Here is a 25,887-nt window from a genome sequence, read left to right as displayed (position 1 = left end):
TTTTGCCCCAGTGTATTCTACCAAAGGAAACTTCACTGTCCCAGTTGGAGAGCCTGAACCTGACAAGGCAATAGGCCTATATTTGCAGTGATCTGAGAGAAAGCGCTGAACCCTGGTCATAGAGGGTAGGGTGAGGGTTTGTGTTCCATATACAGCCGAAGCCTCTCTTTTTTTGACACTGAAATCCCTGCCCTCTGGGAAAGTTCACCAAAATGACACCCGATCATATATCAATGAAGCAGCTTTATTAGTGATGGGCTAAACAACAACCGAAGGTGAGCAATAAGACCAGCTTTGCCTCCACACAGTCAGTCACAGAAGCCTTTCACCCAGGCAGAAGGGAGGGGAGCGATGATGCTAAACCTGGCCGCATGGGGGAAACCGAGAGCAACTAGGTCTCCGTGCGGCCGCTTTGGTCTACGCCGTCGTTCCCGCACGGGCTCGGTTCGAAGTTACACCACCGCCGCCACCATGCCGGTCGGAGTGGGATGGCGGAGGCGCCGTCCGGCTGTCTAAGCGCCCTCCCTGGGGCTCTGCCTCAGCGGGCGTCCATAGTCCCAGCGTAGGAGTCAGGTACCGTCGGGAAGAGGAAAAGAAGGGAGACTTGGGCAAAGGAACCGGGGCGGTCGCTCTGGAGGGCGGGCCCGGCTCCTGGCCTAGCTTCGGGAGGGCTGTCTCGAAAGGAAAAGTAGCCCCAGTTGTTGAGCAGCCTGAGCTGGTTTGACGGGTGCTGGGCTTGGCATGCCAAGGGACTGGACGCACTCTGCCCTTGGCAGGTCAGAAAGAAATGCCTCGTTTTAACGCGGTTCCTTTTCTTCCAGGAAATGCCAGCTCAGAAGGAAGCAGGGGCAAGCTCCTATTGCTTTATTATGAAGGAAGGGCAAATGCTAGTTCTAGAAAACAGCCGCTCTTTCCTCTTTATTTAGCTGGCAGTAATAAAAATGCATTCTCTCCTGGTTCTGGCTTCCACGTTCAATAAAAATTCCGGCTCTAGTTCTGACTTCCACATTATTATCATATAGCCCATTTAATAAAATAACCAACAAAATAAAGAAATCGAATAGTCAGTTTGCTATATCCAAAATGGATCAGCCCCATGGAAATGTGTTTCCTGTCTCATCCCCTAGCAGAACTCCATCCATTTCCCTAAACAGGACAGGTAAAATCCCAGCATCCTGGTTGCTGAAAAACATAATGCTAATACCTAGGATCCCCCCCCCCGCAATTCTAGGGTGACCATATGAAAAGGAGGACAGGGCTCCTGTTTCTTTAATAGTTGCATAGAAAAGGAAATTTCAGCAGGTGTCATTTGTATATATGGAGAACCTGGTGAAATCCCCTCTTCATCACAACAGTTAAAGGTGCAGGAGCTATACTAGAGTGACCAAATTTAAAAGAGGCCAGGGCACTTGCAGCTTTAACTGTTGTGATGAAGAGGAAATTTCATCAGGTTCCCCATATATGCAAATAACACCTGCTGAAATTTCCTTTTCAATACAACTTTTAAAGATACATGAGCCCTGTCCTCCTTTTCATATGGTCAGCCTGTACAACTCTGTACTGGGCTGGCGTCTGATTACTTGAAATGAGGGTTGTTTCTCTTACTGCTAACTTTGCTAATAGCTCTTCATAGGGGAGGGAATGATTTAGCTGTTACTACATATGAACCTTTGACCTGGCAGTCCTGGTTTCTTGCAATACATTGCCCATGTGAATCATCCAAGGATGAGGCTATGAAAGCATTTTCATTGCTATATGTATAACACTGTTTTAATATGGCCCTGATTCTGAATGTGATATTACTAAGCTACAACAATGCAGTGATAATAAACTAGTCAGGTACCATTTGGACTGGCAAGTACTGAATATTTTTAATTGTTAAAGATGTACCTGGGATTGCTGTTTAGCCTCCTCACAGCAATAGTTGAGATCATCCCAATCAGAATTGCTGGGCAGGGAGAGAGACTTTAATCACTGAGCACCACATTTAGCTCTAAGGGCCAAAAACATTGCCCACCCCTGGTTTAACAGACAAAATAACAAAATTAGGTATGCTCTGCCATTGTGAAGTGAGGTTGTGATGTTTGACAATTCTCAGGGTAGCTCACAAAATGATAAAAATCAATGAAGCATAAAATGATACCCATAAAATGTAAAAATACATGTACGAAATGTGGAATGTTCCAGACCATGAGATACCTTATCATCCTGTAGAAAATGACATTTGCTCTTCTGTAACAATTCCATAAAATAACGTAGAAACCTATAAGTATATTCATCTAAATTGTACATTACATAACTTTATACATACAACAGTATATTTTCTTTTCTCCTATTTTTTTTTTTAAGGAAGGGTGCCCCATTCTGTGCATTCCACTGGGTGTGCTTACTGTGGAGGGCTGTGTATGGGCTAAACTAAAAAGCATTTAAATAGCAATGGCTAGTATTGCTGTTTGCACCATACTATTCCCATAATTAGTGCATTGTATGCAATTGTTCACTGGAATCAATGAGAGAATATCAACATCTACTATTTCCTTCCAGTCAGAGGAAGATGCCCAAACTTAAGAGCTTTGAGTTTTGGAGAAACACACTCAAAGGTGCCCATTTTGTGGTTGCTCCTATGGTGGATCAGAGTGAACTGGCTTGGAGACTTTTAAGCCGCCGCCATGGAGCCCAGCTGTGCTACACCCCTATGCTGCATGCTCAGGTCTTTGTCAGAGATGCCAATTACCGTAAGGAAAACCTGTATTGTGATGTATGCCCTGAAGATAGACCTTTGATTGTGCAGGTAATAGTGACCACGTGATTTATTTTTATACTCTTTGGAGTGTGAAGCATTTCATCCTGCACAGTAATGCAATACAATAAATATTTTAAGAAAGGTGGCTTTAAAATAGCTACAGTGTTTTGATATTCATTATATAATGACTGCAATTGCACCTATCTCAAGAGCATGTTGCTTCCTGATCATGCGTGCTGGTATAATATACGTCACTAAATCTGTGGAACTGAAATCAGTGCTACATAGTGTAATTCCACATGTGGATTATGTCTAGTAAGCCAGCTACTTCCCTTCATTAGTCAGGCTCCTGCAGCTGGAACATTCTGTGGAGCTGGGAATGGCAGGGGTGTTCTCAGGGTGCAGTTTTATTGTTCTTTTTAATCTGCATGAAATGATACAAGCTGTTCTGTGCATCCTTAGCAGTGTCCTACCAGACTCACTGGGTTGTTTACATCAACACCTTTTGTAAGCATATCCTTGCAAAATGAGAATTAGCATTTTTAATGGTGCAACCTAGTGTGGACATTACAGAACAGGGCACTTTTAAAATATGTGAGTACATTGAAGCCTGTAAATTAAGCAGGAATGAGAAAGGACTGCAGAAGGAATAAAGATCACAAAATATACCCCCAAAGTGCAATGCTTTTTTTGTCACAGACAGCTCTGTATCATATAAAGTATGGAAGATTTTTCAAGGGTTTTCATTTAATGAGAATGGGGAAATCACAATAACCTCACCATAAAACTAGAACAGGTAGGTACTTATGGACTGTGCAGCCAGGCAGTACAGTCAGTAGTGGCACCCTGTCTATGGAATGCCCTCCCCAGAGAGGCTCACCTGGCGGCTACATTATGGTCTTTTTGGCACTAGGTGAAGACCTTTTCATTCTCCCAGGCATTTTAAGAACTTTTTTTTTGTGCTTTTAGATCTTAGAATACTTCTTTTGCTGCTCATATTTTTAGCCTTGGTTTTATGTGCTATAGTGTTTTAAATTTTTTGCTGCTGTTTTTATCTTGATTTTAGTATGTGTTCTTTTTATTCATTGTTGCACTGCTTATATGTTATGTTTTAATGTATTGTATCCACCCAGAGAACTTAGGTTATTGGTCAGTTTAAAGTGCAATTAAAAAAATCCAACTACAAACTCAAGTTGCATAGTTGCATAATTTGTTATTGACAATTACAGAAGTACGTTTGATAATCCACACTCTCATCAGTTAAGACTCTCTTTCCTGTGTGTTTATGTACATGCTTGTGAAAGTTTATACCTTATTAAAAACGTACGAAAGCTTCTACTTCATTGAAATGATGTTCCTTTTTGTGACCGTTGTCCTGTTCCCTCTCCTTATTGTCATTCTCTTTTCTTGTCGGTATTTGCATGCATTTACTGTGCACCCATTTGCTATAAATGTCTTGCAACTTTGTTCTGCTAGATTGTTTTAGCTTAAACTAAACCTGGCTACTTTACAATTGCATCTCAGGGTTCTTCCCTTTCCTCCATTTTCCCCCTGCCATAATAATCAGATTTAGTCAGGTCTGTATCGGTATACAGGATGTGCAAGTCCAGTATTCTTTTAGGGGTAAACGTTGAGCCTGCATTTCTGGATGGAGTATTTATGAAAAACATGAAATGTGACAAAAATGCTGATTTGCATGCATCCTCAGAGAACCACAAAGTTTCCAAGACACACAAAACCCTAATGTCTGGACATGTACTTAGTCCATGTAGATCTTTATGGGGAGGACTGAAGTAAATAGTTATAAGATAGAAAAGTGTGTGCTATGGAATATGAGTAATTAATATGGAAGTAACAGGGAAACTTGCCAGATAGGCTAACCATTGACTTGAGAGGAAAACATGTATTTATAACGTCTTGGAGTGAGTGATAACCATAATTTGTGAGGTGTTTAATAACATGATAAACTATTGTTTTATAAACTTATAGAATAGTTCTAGTACCTTGGTGTTAATCATTATGTCTGGTTTATTCTTTGGCTTATGTACATCTTCCACAGTTCTGTGCCAATGACCCAGAAGTATTTGTCCAGGCTGCCCTTCTGGCTCAGGATTACTGTGATGCTATTGACCTGAATTTGGGATGTCCTCAAATGATTGCAAAGAGAGGTATGTGCAAACCAGAATCTAAAATAATTTAGACTGCAAAGCTATGCTATGTGAGAGTGACCCCCAGTGGAATTTCTGAGAAAAATGAATAGAATTGTGTTAAGACATCTAAAACTTAAAATTGTCATAGACAATTGCAATCCAAATGAATCAATAGAATATTGCAGTCCAATCTTAAATATGTTTACTCAGAAGTAAGTTCTACTGAGTTTAGTCATAAGTGTTGCAGCCTTGGTTTGTGCAGCAGCCTCAGAATCAGTCCTTAAATAAGATTTAATTTTTTTTTTTTTAAAAAAAATTAGCGTTCTGTTTTAATCATTCTGTTAAAGCTCTTCATAAAGCTTTCCATTTAAATGCTCTTTTGTGTAATGCCCTCTAGCTGCTTTATATTTCAGGGTGCAAGCCTATACATGTTTAGAAAGAAAAATGTCCTACACATGTTTAGACATGCTGGTTATGAGTTTTAGAACTTTTTTCCCTGTCTAAATATGCGTAGGATTGTGCCCTAAGCTTCATATTTTGCCTTCATTCCATTTAATATTTGGGGAAGAAAGTGAACAGATTCTTGGCAGGTGAAGGAAGGACAGACCAAATTCATTGGGTTAGGCTTCTTGGAACTTCAGTTAGTGTAAAGAGAACAGACATTTAGTTAGGACTTTTCTTGCTGAAACTTCCAGGACCTACCAAGTTTTAACTCTTTATATTTCTGGAATGAACAGTGAGGTGATAGCTTGTTCTTTTCTATATATGTTTTATAAATTATAAATTTATAAATTGTTTTTCACTGCCCTGTAGGTCTGCATTCTTCTCTGGCTGACTGTTTTGTGTGGCAAATAGTGGGGTATCCCAGTCTGAATTAGGCCATGATTCACTAGGGGGTTTGTTTGTTTTCAGGGCACTATGGAGCATTCCTTCAGGAGGAGTGGGATCTTCTTCAGAGGATGAGTAAGTCCACAAGGCTCTTTAGCAAGGGATGAAAAAAAGAGCAGAAAAGTGAAAAATGCATGGAAATTTATTTATCTTTGAAGCTGTTACACAAATACACATAATGCCCATCAAGCCCCTCCAAATGTTTCATTGACACAGGATAGCACAGTCCATTGTAAGCAGTTTTGCAGCCCATGACTCACCGTTTTGCAAGTTTCCAACTGCTTGCAAATGTGCAGCTGTGTTGAAGCACAGACATGGGCTCATTATCTAGAACCAAGAAGTATTAATTATATGTTCAGTAATCATGTTGTAGGCTTTAGTAACGAGACTGTCATCCTTGAGTCAGTGGGAATATTATTCAGCATACTGATATTTGAAAGGTTGTCATATGGAGAAACTGTGTCTGAGAGCTAATCCAGATGCAGGGGTTCGCAACAGTGGGAACAACCGAAATTGAGGCAAGCAGACTGGGGGGCAACCTGATGCAGGACAAGGTTGATCAGCTCTAATATGCTGTCTAAGCTGTAGTCTGATGGCTAGAGTGCTGAGCTTGAATGTTGGAATCCCACTCAGCTGTGACACCCAGTAGATGGCCTTTGGCTTGTCACTTAGCCACGCAACAATGCTGTAAGGTAGATTTGCCTAAAACAGCAGTCTGAGTATCCTAGAGGAAAGGCAGGATATAAATGTAACAACTATACCAGGGGTGGAAAACTTTCAGCCTGGGGCCAAATCTGGTCCTTCGGGGTCCCACCTATTGCTCTGCCTCCTTTCCCAGGCTCCATACTTGACCTCTGCTCATTTGATGACTTCCTGGCTTTTGTGAATTCCCCCTCCCCCATTCTCTCCTAAAATTTAGTTATTGGCAGTAATTGCTTTAAGCTAAAATAAGCTGGTATTTTGGGGTCCCTCTCCTTTTGCCTTCAGCCCCACACACCACTGGAATGTAACCCCAGAGAACTTCTCTGAAATGGCCCTCAGACTGAATTCTATCTGTGTAGTAAGATGCAGTGCATATGGATTACATTTTTTAGCTTAAAAAGAAGGCAATGCTCTTTACAGGTCAGTGCTACCAACTTCAAGGTAGTTAAAAAAAGATAGAAAGATGGAGCTGGCAAGTTGTGAGAAGAAAAATAACAAAATTAATTAATTAACAAAATTTCTCCAGTGGTCCACAAAATGAAAGCAGCAGATTAAAACAACAATGGGAAGATAAAAATACAATAAGGAATAAAGCAGCATTAAAACACCACTAATTAAAATTAAAACTGAAACTAGAGCATAAAAATAATTAAAACAGCATTAAAACACCACTAATTAAAATTAAAAACAGAGACTAGAGCTATAAATCATTAAAACAGCATTAAAACACTACTAATTAAAATTAAAAACAGAGACTAGAGCTAAGACAAAGTTAAAAGCTACAACGAAGTTTTAAAAGGTCTCAGAAGAGAAAAGGGCCTTTGCCTGGTGCCAAAAAGATATTTGAATATGTGCCAGACAGACCTCTTTAGGGCTGGGGTCCCCTGTATGCCTCCAGTGGTTCCTGTGAATAGGTCCCCAATGTGGGGCCTGCATGACCTGAAAAATTATTTCATTTTTATTTTTTCCATTTAAAAAAAATATACATTCATGGATTTATATGAAATGCAAACTTTCTAACAATTATATATGGCTTTCAACAAAAATGGACCAAATATCCAAATAAGTAACCATTTGAAGGTGGCATCTATATGCCACCTGTTAAAATATTGAGCACTTTGTAAGGTCCTCAGTCCGTTATATTATAGCAGGTGTGTGTTCACCCTTCCAATGTTGTAATATCAGTCTTTTAGCTGCCAAAAGGGTGCAGAGAATCCATTTGCAGTGACCATTTGTTAATTTCCGTGAAGCAAATAATTCAAAAGAGCATGTACATTAATGAATATTGAAGTCTCCTCCAGTACAAAATGTATCTGTGTAATAACCTCCTCCCCAAAAGAAGCAACTAGTCATTGCTAAAACATTTGGTTAAAGAAGCCTTAGCTGCATTGCACCACCGACAATTAGTGATTAGGCAATCCCTTATTAAAGAGATGTTGCAGTTTTCAATGAACACACAAAATAATTTTTGCTGAATAAAATGCAGCCTGAGAACCATAGATGCAAAAGTAGACACTAAAGTGGCAATCTACTGATGAGGCATTTTGTGGTGGTATCCACAAGATGGTCTCAAATTCCCAAATGTGCCCTTGGGTCCAAAAGGTTGGAGATCCCAGCTCTAGGGAGAGCACTCCATGACTAGTATGCCACTACTGAAAAGGGCCTTTAACACATAGCCAGCCACCACACCTCACTTGGTGGAAGCACCTGAAGAAGGACCTCAGATAAAGATCTTGGAGTGTGGGTAGACATGTGTGGGAAGGGATGATCCTTTAAGTAGTATGAACAGTCTCTTGTAGAAAAGATTGCAGAATGATGTTCAGCACTTTGGTTTTTTTATTTAAGGAAAAATCATTTTTTTACCTGTACAGGAGTCAACTAATTCCCTCTACTGACAGGAAGCTGCCATCCATGGCATGGAGGGGGGGGGGGCGGGGGCTGATTTTCCGTGATTCCCCCTCTCCCCTGTAACCTCATGCGTGCATCCCTCCAAATCTTGTCTGAAGGGTCCCTGGGAGGCTACAAAAAGGAACGGGAAATCACTGAAAATCCCACCACGCCCTATTTGCTGACAGAAAGAAGCCTTCTGTTGGCAGAGGCAATGAGCTGGATTCTGCCTTCTATCTGTTGTGCTTTGCTACTTCATTTTGTAGTAGACAATGCAGCATGGGAAAGGAGTTCTGCTATTTGAAGCTGTCTTAGAAACATGATCTGTGGACTAGCCAGTTTCATAGTTATTTTTTAATCTTCTTTTCCAGTTGAGTTGGCTAATGAGAAGCTTTCTGTTCCTATCACATGCAAAATCCGTGTTTTCCCAGAAATTGGCAAGACTGTGAAATATGCCCAGATGCTGGAGGAGGCTGGTTGTCAAGTAAGAAATCAACTGTTCCATGTTTTATTGCATTTATTACAGGGCTCTGATATTCTTAGATGAAACGGATAATATAAAGTGAAGGAAGTTTTGGTAGTTTCTTCTGGGGAAAAGATATGGTAAAGGTACTTCCTGCCAAAGTTACAAACAGAAAATAGGTTCCTGCCTCAGGTTATCTTTAAACCAGCTGGAGGCAAAATGCTTTCCTTTGTGAAAAGACCCAGTAACAGATGAGAAAATAGAACATTACAGGGGTTTGGCTCAACTTTAGTTTTGTTTATTTATTTGTTTGTTTAAAATACCTTAACTCACAAAGCGGCTTACATTACAATTAAATGCATAGACATGAGCAGTAGCAGAAGCTAATGATTTTTAAGTACCAAATGCAGACTGGATAAGTGTGTCTTCAGAGATTTTTTAAAAGCTAGAATGTTGAGGCCATACGTGTCTTGTGGGAAGGGAGTTCCAAAGATGTGCAGCCAGCACAGAGAATGCCTTATCCCTAATACATGCCAGGCACTTGCTGGTGGGCCAGAGGGCAGGGCCTCTAACACTGATCTTAATCTTCGGTCAGGCTCAGACAGGTGTACATGGTCCTTCAGATTAGATGGTCCCAAATTACTTAGGGCTTTAAAGGCCAAAACCAGCACTTTCAGTCGTATCAGGAAACTGAAAGGCAGCCAATGTAAATGATACAGAATTAAACTCCCACACATGTTCTAACTGTCAATTCTGTACCAGTTGCAGTTTCTGAATTATCTGCATGGGTGGCACGACATAGAGCACATTGCAATAATCTAGTCTGGATAGTAAACAAAGCATGTGTCACTGTGGATAGATCAGTTTTTTCTAATTAGGAATGTAGCTGCCAAACTAGCCTGAGTTGGTAAAAAAGCACTCCTGACAACTGATGCTAACTGTAGAACACACTGAGTCTAGGAGCACTTCCAGACTATGAACCAGGCCCTTCAAGGGCAGTTGTTATTATTATTATTTATTTATATAGCACCATCAGTGTACATGGTGACCCCATCCAGATTAGTTGATTTCCCGTCCATAATATTTTCATCTTACCCAGCTTAAGTTTCAGTTTTCAGGCCTTATGTGTTCCAGTACTGTCCCCAGACATTCATCCAAGGTTTCAACACACTCCCTAAGGTTAGATGGCAGAAAAGAGAGGTAGAGCTGTGCGTCATCCACATCTTGGTGTAAAAAACCCAAAGACAAAGTCTATTTTTATACCACTTAACGTATCTAAAAAAAAAATGGTACTGGCATCTCATCAAGGTGCCATGAAATATTGAGGTGTTACTGAATACTGATAACACCTCAGCCCAAACCTCCAAATGTCTTCTCCCAATGGTTTCATGTAGATGTTGAAAAACATGGGGGACAAGATAGAACCTTGAAGCACTCCAAGTGTCAATGGCAAATAATAATAATAATAATAATAATAATAATAATAATAATAATAATATATTTATTTATTTATTACGTGCCTCTCCCTTTGGATCAAGGCGGGGAACAACATAGTACAGGAATCAACACATTTTAAAAATTCTTGATTTTACATTATTCTGGATAGGCCTGCCGGAAAAGGCTAGTCTTTAAAGCTGTCTTAAAATCACACAGAGAGTTAATTTTACGAATCTCCTCCGGCAGGCCACTCCACAATCTGGGGGCGACAGAAGAAAAGGTCCTCTGGGAAACTGATGTCAGCCTAGTTTTAGCTGACTGAAGTAAGTTCTCCCCAGAGGACCTGAGTGTGTGGGGCGGACTGTATGGGAGAAGGCGATCCTGCAGGTAACCTGGACCCAAACCATTTAGGGCTTTAAAGGTAATGACCAACACTTTGTACTTTGCCCGGAAACTAATTGACAGCCAGTTGAGTGATTTTAATGTTGGGGTAATATGCTCAGCCCTAGATGTACTGGCAGTTTTGTTCTAGCTGTCTATTTAGGGAAAGCTGTAGTCCAATATTCAACCTTCATTCTTGATCAATATTAGCCTGAGAGAGTGCTTATAAAATGGACTCCATGTATGATTTCTCAAGTAGAGAGTTTAGTGTTCAATAGATTTCAAGTCCTGACATAGCAGCTGAAATGGGAAGATTACTCTTGCATCAGAAACCATATCCAACAGGTGAAATATTTGATGCAAGGAATCCTACAGCATTTCATATGCAAAGCAAGTGGAAAAAAACACAATTCTTTTTCTAGATGTGTTTGATTCGTGTACACTGAAAAACAAATACAACTCTGTTCTAGCTCCTGACTGTCCATGGTCGCACTAAAGAACAGAAGGGGCCTCTTGCTGGTGTAGCCTCCTGGGAGCACATACAGGCTGTGAGGTAAGGTACAAGCAAGTAGTGTGGTAAAGGGAACAATTTACTTCAACCCATAACCAACATTTTAGGCTAAATGTATGCAGCTGAGGATCACGGTATTGTGTATGATGTTCTAAAAGGCAAAGTTGCCCCTTTTATAGCAGCAATAAAAGGTTTTAATTTGAACATGCTCTGCATTTGGTTTTTGCTTTTATTTATTTTCTCCTTTTTTTGTTTGCTGTCATAGAAAGGCTATAAACATTCCTGTTTTTGCCAATGGAAACATTCAGTACCTCACTGATGTGGAACAATGTATTCAGAAGACAGGAGTTCAAGGTGTCATGAGTGCAGGTAGGAAGAGAGAGAGCTTCTAGATACTGCTGAATGACATTGGCTCAGTTCAGACAATGCGTTCCTCAATGGTAGTTTTAGAACTCCACGGTGGGTTGTCTGGTGGGCAAACTCCACACATCGGTGGAGTTTTTTGGAAAACGCTCCACACAGAATATCTGTGCAAAGGAGAGTTTCCTGCACAACCGTTGTATTGAATGTTGTGTGGTGGGCTCCATGGAGTTCTCCGTTGCATTGAGTTGACTTTTCCCATTGGCTACAGAGTTCCCTGGCAAGACTCATAGAATCATAGAATAGCAGAGTTGGAAGGGGCCTACAAGGCCATCGAGTCCAACCCCCTGCTCAATGCAGGAATCCACCCTAAAGCATCCCTGACAGATGGTTGTCCAGCTGCCTCTTGAATGCCTCTAGTGTGGGAGAGGCCACAACCTCACCAGGCAACTGATTCCATTGTCGTACTGCTCTAACAGGAAGTTTTTCCTGATGTCCAGCTGGATTGACAAAAGATTGACAAAAGAGCGGCGAAAGGAGTGAGTGCCCCTCTAGGAGAGCGGCCAGGATTGTTTTTAATCAGCAATGGCTGATAGGATACCATCAGGAGGACTGGGGGAGGAGAGAGGGCGGAGGAACTGTCACTCAGTCGCCATGTTGACTTTTACTCAGCTCCACAGTAGCCCACACTCACACAACGGTGGAGTTAGAACATGTTGTGTGGGAAGTGTCCATTAAAAACTTAACCATTAGGTGGAGTTTTCACACTGCGTTGACTAATGTGTTGTCTGAACTGAGCCTCTGTTTAGTGAATCCATGATAAAGCCCAAATTCAAATGATCTTGAGTAGCCTTGCTCTAAATATGATTGTGATCTGCTGCTGCTGTTTCTTTTTTAATGCCATTTTAAGCCTTGAGAAAATTAGAACAAATGGCTCAGACTTGATTTAGTTTACTTAAGTTCAAAAGTTTCAGAACAGAGACCAGCAGTTCTTAGTTTTCTGCGCCTGACCTCCATAGAGAGATAGGATAGTTACCTAGATACATAATACATAAGAGGCAGCCCTTAATTCTGTACAATGTTGGACAACCATTCCACAACAACAATTAGTTGATAAAAGGTTTGGTTATGCCTTGGCCTATGTAATTAACTAATTTTAAAAGTTGACCATACAAGAAAGATGTACTGGAAGAGCAAAGGTTCATTAAATAGGAGCTAACATTTGTATAATTCTGGAAGTTTAAAGCTGAGCACTGGAGGGAGCAACAAAGGAGATGATCAAGCCCTGTTTCAGCCATTTAATTTGAAAAGCCAAGGTGGTGCACTACAGGCTTGACTAAATCCGTACATAGCTATGAACGTCAGTGAGGGGCGTTGGACAGTTTAATATCTATCAGTTTAGCTAACCTCACAGTGCTTTATGAGGCCAAAATGTTGTTCTGAATTATTTCTAAGAATGGCAGGAAACAGATTTAAAAACACTGAGTCAGAACTACATGTTGTTTTGGGAAACATGTTCTCAAATCAGCATTTGCACAGGTAATGCAAATATGGGACATTTGGAGAGGAGAATTTGCGAGAGGGTGATTAACTCTTATTCCAGGATTTGCCCAGCGAATGCCCTCAGCTATTTTCTCCCCAACTGGACATCTTTAAACTCAGCTAAGGAAAAGAGTTAAAAATAGCTTGGGGGCATTTGGGAGGTTAAATGCACCCTGCCTGCCTGCCATTCTCCCCTGCAAATTCCCCCCTGAGACTAACACTGATTTGAAATCTCACAAAATGCTGAAAACATTATCCTGGCTTTTTCATCTTAGAGGGCAATCTTCACAATCCAGCTTTGTTTGAGGGAAGAAACCCTGCAGTCTGGGAGATGGCTGAGGAATACCTGGAAATAGTTCAGCAGTATCCTTGCCCACTGTCCTATGTCCGGGCTCATCTTTTCAAGCTTTGGCATCATACGTGAGTGGTTTTGCTGTTTATGGCACCAGCAATAACATCTTACAAGCTCTGAACTCAATATTGGCAGTTTTTGTGACACATGGCAGAGCTGGAAATCTGTGCTCCATTTGCAGAATGTAGGAGCCAGGTCTTCTGCTGCTTAGTCCTTGCAATGGGGAATAGAATAATTCACAGTGTGTTGGTTTCCCTCAGGCTGCAAGTGCACCAACAGCTGCGTGATGAATTGGCTAAAGTGAAGACACTAGAGGGACTTGTGGCTGTCAGCAGGGAGCTGAAATTACATTGCCAGGTACCAGCTGAGGTTTTACATGATCTCTGACTTTGCTTTATAACTCCTACTTTGCTTGAAGAAGAGCCTGTCAAAAGTTCATATTTGGACAAAAGCTACATTGATTATCTAATCCTGCCTTCCCACAAGGCCTTGGGCCACCACTGATTTTATTTATATATAATCTGGAGATGTCCAAGCATTGCAGCGCTGGCTTCTAGCCACCTGCCATATTTATTTCCCCAGAATACGTCTGTATCCTTCAAGGGTCCAAAGGCATTCGTAGAAGAGGAAGACGGCAACTAGCTGGGATCCTTGCAGGCTGCAAACTAAAAATACCGAGAAAGAAAGAAAGAAAGAAAGAAAGAAAGAAAGAAAGAAAGAAAGAAAGAAAGAGAAAGGGGCCCTGCCACTGCTACTGCCTGATAAGCTGGGGTGGGGTGGCTAGAGGGTGCCAAAAATGGTAAGGAGGGGGTGGGAGAACAGCCGAGGTTGTGAGAAGAGGGCTGCAGGGGCAGCAGGGAACAACTAGGGCTGTGGGGAGCAGGAGAAGGGAGGGGTGTGTGTGTGTGCATAATGCATGAATGGTTTGTATTTTATTTATTTATTTATTTCATTTTTATACTGCCCAATAGCCGAAGCTCTCTGGGTGGTTCACCAAAATTAAAACCATGAAGAGCATAAAAAACAACCAACAATCTAAAAACACAAATACAAAATACAATACAAAAAGCACAACCAGGATAATGAGAGAAAATGTGAATGAATGGGGGTAGTACGTGTGTGTGTAAGTGTAAGAGGTGGTGGTGGGGGTAGTGCTCCTGAGAGGAAGAGTGTGTGTCTGTGTCTGTGTCTGTGTGTGCAAGGGGGGTGGGATGAACCTGGGAAAGAGGTGGGGGGTTTCCATTTTTGCTCTCTGTATGAATTGGGGGCAGCAATTTGTGGCTTCTTTAAGAAAGCTGATTTCTTATGATTTATAAAATTGTGTTCTCAGAAGGAAATAGCCCATTTAAAGGAAGAAGAGAAGCCAAAGGGTGGATTGCCTTTCTTCCATTGGATTTGTCAGCCATATCTCAGGCCTGGGTGAGTCTCTGTATTGTAGTTTTAATACATGCAGCTTAAGTTCTTCCAACCTGAGAATTAAACTGATTATCTATGATATTTAAATGATAGCTGAGCAAACATATGGATCTCGAGAGGCTAAAGATGCATTTCCTTCCACCCTGGGCTTGTCTACACTGGCACTTTACCCCGGCGTAGCTTTGGAGTGGCAGCAGGTGATCTAGATGATGCAGCCGCCACTCCAAAGGGATCCAGGGGCAAAGCCCCACGCTAGAAAAGTTGGGTACTTACCCTGACTTTTTTAGCTTGGAGCCAGGCTCTGCAGAACCTTTTTAAGAAGAAATAAAATTTAAAGGGGGTGTTGGAAGGGGGCAGGCAGGTAGCTCTGGGCTCCACACAGTAAATAAATTCATACATTTTAAAGAAACGAGAGTGGGGGAGGAACGGGGCAGCCGGGAGTCACTCTCCACTGCTGGGACAAGAACCAGGGAGGGAGGAGGAACAGGGCAGCCGTCTCTCCTCCCTCTGAGCTCGCCCTGGCTGCCCCGTTCCTCTCTCCCCCCCTCCCCGTTATTTTATTTTTAATCTGTAGATGAAAACCTTCGCACCTAAAGATTAAAAATAACAAAAATGGGGGAGGGGAGGAACCAGGCAGCCAGAGCGAGCTCAGAGGGAGGAGAGACGGCTGCTCTGTTCCTCCCCTGTCCTTGGTTTTGTCAGCGGCGGCGGCAGCAGCAACTCCGATTTGGCTCTCCTTCCCATGCAGATGCTGGGTAGGAGCGCCAATTTGGTTGCCCGTGCCCCCAAGCCATCAAGACAGGGCCTGTCTTGCAACAAGGTGAATGGAGATATTTTTGAAGGAGTGGGAGGTTGACTTATTACAGCTCTTGGTCCACTTTTTCTTGAAAGATTTCTTGAGCTGTAGAAGGATAAGTTACAGTGTTCGGGATTTTGGATGTTTGATGAGATTCCTGTTCCCTAGAGCAGTCATTATATCATCTTTTCAGGCTGATGTCCATGAGCATTGATCCACTTAGGGCACAATCCTATGCATGTTTATACAGAAAAAAGTCCTACAACTGGCTGGGGCATACTGGGAGATGTAGGACTTTTTCTGTATAAATATGCATAGGATTGTGCCCTTTAGTCTTCTTCTGAGTAGCTGGCTGTTCTACAATGACATAAACATCTAGTCATCTTTAACAGCATTACTAAAAGAATGTATATTGTTGCTTTTTGTGTTTTTAAGCTGCTTGTGTCATATATAGGCTTCTATAACAGTGGGGTTAGTGAGAAAGCAATTGTTGCCTTGTGTTTTAAATACTTTGATGTACAACCATCACAGGCCCAAAGAGACATGCAAGGAAAATGGCACTAGTCGGATAGAAGGAAATACACGGGGAAAACGAGCTTTGGAGGATGAGGAAGATGGGAATACAGATTCTCTTTCAAAGAACAAACAAAAGAAGAAATTAAGAAATCCTAATAAAAGTTTTGATCCATCCTTAAAACGTAAGATGTAAGGCTGTAATATTTAGTCAGTGGGTTAGATTAATATACATTCCTTTTTATCGATTAAAAATGTGCTCCTGATTAATTGGGCAGCAGATTCCTTTTTTTTTTTCTTTTTTTTTAGATACAAGGATTTTTAAATCCACCAAATATTGAGTTCCATCTTAAAAAGGGCCATTCCCTGCCCCCTTACAAACAGGAGGAAATTCTTCCTGAATGCATGTGCACCATATAAAAAAAAATACATGCGCTTTTTATGCCAGAACTGTTTTTACTGATATGCGAGCTTATGTATATTTCATTAACTAATACTGCGATCCTAAATGTGTGTACTATGTAGTATGCTCCATTGAATACGATGTACAAACATCAATACAATTGACTAAGGTTTCTTTAAACCAAGTAGAAATTGTCCTATTTCTAACTGTATAGACAGCATCAAAGGAAGGCGGCTCACAACATTTTTTACCCTTATGTGGATGGATAAACATTTTATGCAAACGGAATAGACTTCATGCATCTTTCAGACTAAATCCCACCCATCTCTCCTCTTCCTTTACCACTCTTTGTTCTCTTTCTGAACAGTGTTTAATTTTCAACAAAACTCCTTTGCATTATTGAGCATTTTTTTCTCTTGGAAGCTTAGTTTTTAAATCAAGCTGTAGAAATTGTGTGTCAATAACTGGGGAGAACACACACGCCCTATTGGCATATAGTGGCTGTTTGAAATTACCAAAGACTAATGGTGTTTTTTATTATTTATTTCAGCTAAATATGCAAAGTGTGATCAGTGTGGAAACCCAAAGGTGGGTCTATCATCTGTCTCCCTCCTTGTAATCCTCATTACTACATTAAATCATTAAAGCCCTAAGGGACATGACAAGTGTCCCTTAGACACTTAGACAAGTGTCTGTCGTTTCAGCAAAGGGCTCTGTCCTAATTACAGTGACAGCCTTCCTGGTAAAAAGTATCTAAATACTTTGAATTGTTTGTCCTCTCATTTCTAAAAGTGTATTCTCAGTAGTTTGTTTATCAGGATTACTGAGCCTTCTTTGTTATAGTCTTAAATGTCAACCTAGAAGCTTACCTAGAAGGAATCTTCTGCCAATGGAATATCACGAATTGTGGAATGGAAACAGCTTTTTTTAATTGAGCTATGCTGTTTTGCTGCCATCTACAGGAAATTCCTTAGACTGCAGCTTCCCTACAATACTCTGAATCACAACTAAAGAAGAGGCATGTAATACCATCAGGACCAACAATAGTTACTTTAAACTTCTTCTATTAATACCAAATAGTTACTTTCCCTTTTCTTCTTGTGGTTGTGCTGTGCTTTAAATATTGAAGGCAGGGATGGGGAGCTGATTTCTACCTAGGCCCCAAATTCAATTTCATAGATGTTCTCAGGGCCACGTTATTTATTTATTTGTGGCATTTGTATACTACTGAATATAATAAAATCTTTCAGTGGTTTGCAATATTAAAAATGCAACAGTAAAACATACAACATTAAAACAGTTCTAGTTACAGTAAAAAAAATCAAGAAGTAAAATAGAACAGCATAATTAATTTAATTTCAGTCCAGAGAAAGCCTGGGTGAATAAATGTGTTTTCAAGAGGCTCTTAAAAGATGTAACATTTTCTATGTCCTTAACTGCACAGGAAGGGTTTTTCCACATGGTGGGTGCTACTACAAAGAAGGGCCTGCCAACTGGATACTTTATGGCGACATTCTGTTCATTTTGGAATGACCAGCAAGGCCTCTTCTGCTGAGAGGTCACCTGGGTGTATATATATATATATATATAAGGGAAGGTAGTCTGCTAGGTATCCTGGTCCCAAATTGTTTAGGGTTTTATATGACAATAACATAATCTTTGGCTTGGTAGCTAATAGCCAGCTAGTGCAGTCCTTTGGAATCTCAGATTCCAATGGTGGGCGGGGCCAAAAAAAAACATTTAAAGTGCCTACAACCAGTCACTTTTCTCCCTCTCCCATACTACTAGAACCCAATGGGGTCAATCCCACGAAGCTGTTTGGTAGGAAATTCAGGACGAATAGGAGGAACTACTTCTTCACACAGTGCATAGTTAAACTATGGAATTCACTACCACAAGATGTAGTGATGGCCACCAATTTGGATGGCTTTAAAAGGGGGTTGGATAAATTCCCGGAAGAATCGATGCCTATTAGTCCTGATGACTATGCGCTACCTCCAATATCAGAGTCAGTGAGCCTACATACACCAGTTGCTGGGGAACATGGGTGGGAGGGTGCTTCTGCACCTGTGTCCTGCTTTTTTTGGTCCCTGGCCAAAAGGTGGCTGACCACTGTAGGCACAGAGTGCTGAACTAGATGGACCTGTGGTCTGATCCAGCATGGCTGTTCTTACGTTCTTACTAAGCCTTAGGAGAAGCATTTCAGTCTTTTAGAATGGGGAAAAGCTACACAAACCCTGGGAACAGTGCACAAAACCCAGTAACGATTGGTGTTTGAGAGCAATGGCACGTGGCCAAATGAAGAACCCAGTAGGGTCCTATTAGGATGCCAGGAAAGAAGGTTGGGACACCAGGCTTGAGGTTCCCCACCTCTGGTTTATGGGGTCTCAGATTTATAGTCACTTTGTTCTATGTGTATTTGGTTCAGTGACTAACTACTGTTGTTTATTATGGTGAGCTGCTATCTGCTAGACACCAGTGAGATAGTGGGCAGCTTCACACAATTACCACAACCATGGGTTTATTTGAGGGTTGCTTAACCCTAAAAACAACTCCTGCTGCCTTGTTTTGGATGACACAACAAAACATCAGAACCCCCCACTGGGGATTGGATATTCAAAGTGGCCAGCATTAGGCACCACAACCCATAAGCCATAGTGGGCGGTGGTGATCATGTGAACCTGGTCATGATGTTCTTCCCTTGTTATGAAATGAAGAAAAATACAATTACATCAAGATCTGCACTGATTATGTCCAAATCTGCTCAGGAAATAGATGAAGGTGTTAATTCCTACCTGTTGTTGCATTCTTCCTATAATACTTAGGATTAGATGTTTACTGGGATGATGTTACACAATGGACAGTACTTAATGTAAATTAAGCAGAAAATCTGGGAAATGTATTCAATGAGGCCTCTGCTACTTGATTGCCTAATAATTTTTTATTATTATTAAGTTGCCTATAGTGGTATTTGTCTCAGGTCATCCTCTCATCTTCAGAAAATCAGCATTCTACGAATATAATTCTTGAGCCAATATGATCAAGTCCATATTGTTTCTAGGACCTACACAGCACTTATCAAGCTATAGATAATCAATACAGAGTTCCCAATGTTAAACTAATAAAGAGCATTGGTATATACCAGTCAGCATTTCAAATATGAATACAAAACCAGCAGAATTTTAACAAGCAACCATTTAGATCTTTCAAAGCCTGCCTTGCACCCATTAAGATGCAACTTGGCAGTGGGTGGGGTGGGGTGGGGGTTTCCTATGAAAAGACAGCCTATTAACAAAAAGTTCTCAACATCTGTAGGGCTTGTGATTTGTTTTGTAATCAGATTCAACTCCAAGAAAGTACTTTATCTTCACATCCACATGTTTATTGGGAACTTGCGATTGCTATGTAAAAACTGAACTAATTCGTTTCTCTTCATTCCCAGGGCAACAAATGTGTGTTTAACCTGTGCCGAGGATGCTGTAAGAAAAGGGCTTTTAGAGAGACAGCAGACTGTCCAGGTAAGTATAGAACAGGTCAATTTTTCAGAATAGCTGGGTTCTTTTAAAGGCAGGAATGTGTGTCAAACTTGGATAGTAGGTTAAGCTTATTGAATACTTTCACTCTGATCAATATTAATAGCTAAAAATAAATGAAGTCTAGATCTCAAATCCTGACAGATTTGGCTTTTAGATAAACCTAGCTCACTTCCTAATGGTATAGTATAACAAGAGGTGAGAGAGGGTTTTCTTCAGCTGTTAATTTTTTTGTGTTAACAGACAACACAATTGATCAATTTAAATTCACATTCAAATTTTGGCATGCTCCCTCAACATTCCAGGAATTATTAATTAGACATTTATCATGCTACTAATCCTATATGTAGCATTTAAATACAAAATTTTCTCAGTCTTTTCAGATGTTAATTACAAACAGCTATCCTTCCCTATATCTGGTCATCCTAGTGAATGTATATATTTTTGTTAATTCCCATACTCTCTGAAGCCTCTGCTGAATAGTTTGTAATCTAGTTTTTTCCAGTGCTATATAATTAATATTCTTGCTGCTGACAAAGAGTTAACGACTCCTAATAATTAAGCCCCAGAAATTATTCGAGCAGCCTGAAAAAACTATCACCAAACGAAATAGCTCCGATTATTTTGTCTTAATCCAGCAAGAAGAGCAGTATGACTGTAAAAGAAAGCTTAGAGAAGTGCCCCGGTTGTTGAATTGAGAGCCCCACAGACAGCCCTGATCAGATCGTTACTGAAGCAAACTTGGACAATGCTGATCATTTGGGTGGAACATAACTGAATCTAGGAAGTAAAAACCCTGATTTGTTTAGGATTAGGTTATCTGAAGGGCTTCATTTTCCTAAATGACCACCTATTGAAATTTATCTTCAGAGGCCCTCTTGTATGTCCTTTCAATCCCAGAGACATGCTTAGTTAGGACTAGGGAGAGAGTCTTTTCACTAGCTGTGCCTCGGCTCGAGAACTCCCTTTCAAGAGGGCCCTATCTCATGAATGACCTTCCAGAAGCTGGTGAACGCCTTTGTTTTTAGGATGGCACTTAATATGTAATGTTTAACCTCCTGTTTTAATCTGTCTTTATTTTTAAAAAATATTTTAAATATTTTTGCTGGGTTTTTTTTTGTATTTTGATGTTTAGTGGGATTTGTTTTGAATGGTAAGAATGCTTTAATTGTTAAATTTATGTTTTTTGTTAGCAACAATAAGTTTCCAAGTGGTTTCCAACTGATGGCTCAGTTCCCTAGGTAGTATTTCCCCCCTAATGGCTGTATTTCAGCTACTAAATAACCAAGGTGATTTCCCTTTTTGCTCCTTTAGGTCATGGTCTGTTATTTAAAACCAAATACGAAAAGTCCCTTCTGTGGAAAAGTGGCCAATCCAGTATGGAAAGTATTAATGTGACAGCTCAACAAGGCGAGGTAGAGGAGACTATATTGCTCAAAGAAGTTATTGATGGTGTGGCATGAGGCTGGAAAACCTCCACCTGGATCTGCTCAGTGGTTTCTGTCTCCTTCCCTGGGCCAAAGAAATCTCTGCTTCCAGAATACAGCAGTTGATTCCACAGACCTGTTCTTAAATGATTGACAAGTCTTATTTAAGGAAAAGTTTCTTTCTCAGGGAAATGTCCTGTAACGGAAATAAAAAGGATGCAATGAAAGCTTTCAATTCTGTGTTTGAAAGACTTCAGAAGACTGAGCCAGAAGTACTGGCCTTAACATGCTGCATTGGAGACACCTCTAAAGATATGACCTGTTTGTTTTAAACTTTGTGTGTGGTTTTAAATCGGCAAATAAATCTTTTATATAAGTACAATTTTCTGGAATATTATAAAGAAAACAATTAGGACATGGAGGTGACTCTAGGCACAGAAGTAAGTGCTTTGATTGAGGTTGCTTTTGCCACGATAGACAGGAGGATGGGTGTCAAAGTGTACTATGAAGCTTAAGGCACAATCTTAGGCATATTTAGACAGAAAAAAATGTCCTACAACTCCCAGCATCCCTCCAGCCAACAATGCTGGCTGGGGCATGCTGGGAATTACTGTGCCCCAAGTAAGGGAGCACTGCTTCAGAGTTCCTAAATAGAACACTTGGATGTAGGAATTAATAGGGAACCTGACCCTTGGATTGTAACTTGTTAAAACTCGTTTTTAAAAGATTGTGCTAGGAAGCTGCAAATTGCACTGTGGAGACAAAACACAGTGTAGAACAGTTGTACATTATATGCTTCACATTAATTTTGATTATGTGTAAAAAGACCCAGAGTTCCTACACTTAGATGAACTAATGTTATATGAACTACAACAGTCCTTAAAGGGCCTTGCCTGAGGCTAAGAGCCTAAAGCAGTATTACTTGGAAGAACTGTGCCTCTTACTTTGCTAAGGAGGATTGCAAACGTGCCGTCCAGTTCTACACAGCTAGGATAGGGAGCCTCCTGGTTATGGGGTCCAAATGCAGAGCTCCAGAACTCTTCAGTCAGAGCTCTCCCAAAGCCTTGCCCTGTTTCCCCAGGCTGCCGCCGCCACCCCAGTCTCACCGAACCCACTCCAGATTGTTGGTTTTATTTACTGTGTGCTGCTTCATCTCCAAGCTATAAAGCTCATGGAGGGAACCTTGCAGAAGAATGCCTAGATGCCAATGTCATCTGAAAAAATTGTGTTGAACAAAGAGTCACATCTGAAACCCTGCTCACTTTGGGCTCTAGCTACATCCAGGGCTGGAATGCAGACCTGGAGAGATTTTACTGAGATAATACAGATCTCAGCAGGACAAAGTCCCATCCCCCCATCCCTGCTATATAAGTCAGACCCACGTATGTAGTAAGTGTGCTTAGAATCGCAGCCTTAGTTTCTATTGTGGCATGAGTATCTACATCTCAATATGAGAAACCGTCTGCTCTAAATAATCTACATAAGAAAAGAAACAAAGGGAAATTAAAGACAGAAAGTTTTGGAAGGTGCTCCAGATACTTAATACATGTTGTGAAAAATGTTCAAAACCAAATTTAGTAAAGAACCTTTTTGGCTCAATTAACCCAGTGAAGCCGTTGTAGGTCCCATTGACTTCAGTGAAATATTTGCATGCATGCTTAGCTCTGCCATTCAATATGGCTTCATTGGGATTGACATTTAACACATTGTACATTATATCTCGCTTCTAAGTGTTACATTCATTAAAAAAATGAACTGCTGGCCATGTTTTGGATAGTGTAGGAAATGCTTCTTACCAGTGTGCTCTCTATTCTGTATGGTGGTAGAATGCTTCTAGCATCGCAAATTTTAATGCAACAACCTGCTATTCTTAAGCACTTGTTTTCAAGCTACCTGGACAAGCTGTAAATTCACTTAGCAGTATAGCTCAGGTTGATGCTAAAAGTAGTAAGTGACAGAATATTTGGGTATACAAGAATTCATTATTCCATATTCCAGAAAGTTTCATCTAGCTATCACTCTACCTACAAGGTATATTATGGTAGCAGTGGCATAAACGATATATATTGTTTGAATATTCAGAAAATGTCCATCCGTCAGGAGTTGACAGCCCCTTTTTCACATGGGAAAAGGTTTATTGCTTGATAGCATTAAGCCCAGGACACCATGGTTGCTGTTATGGTAGCACTCGCTTCACACAAATGCAACAAAGCCTCTTATTTGGTTCTTGCATTTGTCATGATTCTTTCAAGGACAGGGAAAGGAATAAAAAGCACTTTGTGGCCTCGTGCTTCTGGCTTCATACTGCACACAAAATTAGGAAACATTCAATTGATTAAAACCCTGTTAAGAGTCCAGTTGTATCTCTTTATTCCTAAAGAGACTGAGCTTTTATATACAAGCTGTACCTGAAGACAGAAACAACAAATTATGTAGGTTCCATATGTCCCCACAGCCAAACACTTTGATCATGTGGGAAAACGAATCCCCACATTTTTATTCATGTACGAGTTTCAAGCAGCTTTTTCCACCATCCTGGTTCTCTGCTGCCAAATCTTCAGAGCTGTTTTGCACACCTACGCTTTCATCAGAGCAATGAGTTATGCCTTAGTCAATAGAGAGATGAGGGGGATTGTTTATGAATTAGTGTGCCCTTAATGTCCCTAAGCCATCCATCACAAACAGATATACCTGTACGTACATCACTTCTCACCATTAGGGGAGCATACTTTGCCGTTACCTCACCTATCGCAGCTTTTGCTCATCATATTCAGTCTTGGCTGCTGGTCAAATTGATCCTGTAGACCAGGGCTGGGCAACTTGTAGGCCAAAACATTTGGAGGGCCACAACTCCCATCATCCCAAACCAATGTAGTCAATAGTGAGGGATCATGGGAGCTGGAGGCATACAAATTGCCCATCCCTTTTATAGAAGATCATACACTCCTTTAGCAAAACTTGCAGTGTATAGGGAGGAAAATTCGTCAGTCATTACATTGGTGTTGGGATTACCAGGTGATGGTATTTTACAGAAATGTAATTGCATCACAAATTAGGTTTTAGAAACCTACATGTTCTGGATTACATATTGCAGAATAATCTTTCCTAATTAGAACCAGAAATCTCTAACCACACCCCTGGATTCACCGCCTAATTTCAAGCTCCATTTTGTGCTCACAGTGAAAGGGAGGGGAGAAATAAGGGAGCCAACATACAGAGATAGGTGAACAACTGGCTACCATGTTAATAGTGGCCATGCTTCAGGTTAGATTGACATACAAGGACTGATTATACCTTGGTCAAGAAGAGGTCTTGACCAAGTGCAGGGAAGCAGTTTGCATACTAGCACAGCCTGACTGTTGGGCTCCCATGCCTTCAGCTGCCCCCCATAAGGCAAACCAGAACACTGTTCCTGTTGCAGCACTGGGTTGGGAGTGAAAGCTTCTGGGCCACTGATGGAGATGCCCTACAAAGGTTTCTGTGGGGGTGACCAAACCTGCTCACCAAAAACATTGGGTCCTTGCCTGTATCAAAAGACCAAGGAAGGCAAACAGCTCAAGATCCTGCATGGCTCCACCATCCAATCTTAAGGAGAAGACAGACAGCCAACAGAGCTCAGAAACATGAATTAAGTTTGTAGATCAACATCATCCCCCAGAGGCTAGGCTTGGAGCAGGGAACCGAGTGTGTAAAGGCCTATCACACACTTAAGAATCAGGGACACTCCAGAAAGACATCTTTATCTTCCAGTGATGGGAAGGTTTGAACATAGGTGCAACTTCCCCCTCCCTGAAATAGATACCAACGGACAGGGACTCCATGCCCAAATCCTTTTCCGAGCCAGGACTTCTTTCCTCCTTTTTTTTAGGGATGCATTTGACCACAGTTGAGGAACTGGGTTCAATTCTGTAAGGTCTTCCCCACCTCTTGCCACTAATGCTGCAGCTTGATGTAACTTTAGCATATTTATCAACAACATGGGTTGCCATTCCAGCTACTTTCTGGGAAGAGTGTTGGCTGATAGACATATTCAAATAAGAAGTGATCAACTCCCTCAAACAGAGCTGAAACAGACGCAATAAACATAACCAATTAATGTTTAAAACTGAGGTGAAGTGCCAAAACTGGTTAATCCGGTAGAGTCAAAAGAGGTGAATCAATGCAAGCTTCATGACTATGCTGTCTCACTCCCTGAGGTGTGGGTATCACTGTCTCACCCCCTGAGGTGTGGGTATCTGGGCTCTGATTCAGGGCTACGTGAGGAAGCCATCAACAACTAAAATAGCTCTGGTAGCTTAGCTGTGGAGACCCAAACTCTAGTGGCCTAAGAGGGCCCTGTCTACCATGAAAATGAACAGTAAGAGGCAAATGCGCATGGATAGA

At 41.0% G+C, this 25,887-nt stretch overlaps 1 protein-coding gene across 1 annotated transcript; it reads left to right on the top strand.

Annotated features, from left to right (window-relative positions):
- Nucleotides 1-416: 416 nt before the first annotated feature.
- Nucleotides 417-21,886, top strand: DUS1L (dihydrouridine synthase 1 like). Its single transcript, XM_063120194.1, has 14 exons — nucleotides 417-573; nucleotides 2,545-2,791; nucleotides 4,803-4,911; nucleotides 5,806-5,856; nucleotides 8,742-8,854; nucleotides 11,122-11,204; nucleotides 11,428-11,531; nucleotides 13,340-13,484; nucleotides 13,677-13,773; nucleotides 14,747-14,835; nucleotides 16,160-16,326; nucleotides 17,095-17,132; nucleotides 19,987-20,062; nucleotides 21,392-21,886. The coding sequence occupies exons 2-14, from the start codon at nucleotides 2,555-2,557 to the stop codon at nucleotides 21,538-21,540; spliced, it is 1,458 nt and encodes a 485-aa protein (XP_062976264.1). The 5' UTR covers nucleotides 417-573; nucleotides 2,545-2,554; the 3' UTR covers nucleotides 21,541-21,886.
- The last annotated feature ends 4,001 nt before the right edge of the window (nucleotides 21,887-25,887 follow it).

Source organism: Elgaria multicarinata, chromosome 3, assembly GCF_023053635.1.
Source record: "Elgaria multicarinata webbii isolate HBS135686 ecotype San Diego chromosome 3, rElgMul1.1.pri, whole genome shotgun sequence".
Lineage (NCBI taxonomy): Eukaryota > Metazoa > Chordata > Lepidosauria > Squamata > Anguidae > Elgaria > Elgaria multicarinata.
Note: the sequence above shows the minus strand (reverse complement) of the source record. Positions and strands in the feature narration are given on the sequence as shown.

Excerpts from the sequence above, each read along its gene's own strand:
- DUS1L (XM_063120194.1), top strand. The coding sequence starts at position 2,555 with ATGCCCAAACTTAAGAGCTTTGAGTTTTGGAGAAACACACTCAAAGGT. Across the intron at positions 13,774-14,746 it reads AGCTGAAATTACATTGCCAG|AAGGAAATAGCCCATTTAAA; the intron begins GTACCAGCTGAG and ends TTGTGTTCTCAG. Across the intron at positions 14,836-16,159 it reads CAGCCATATCTCAGGCCTGG|GCCCAAAGAGACATGCAAGG; the intron begins GTGAGTCTCTGT and ends CAACCATCACAG.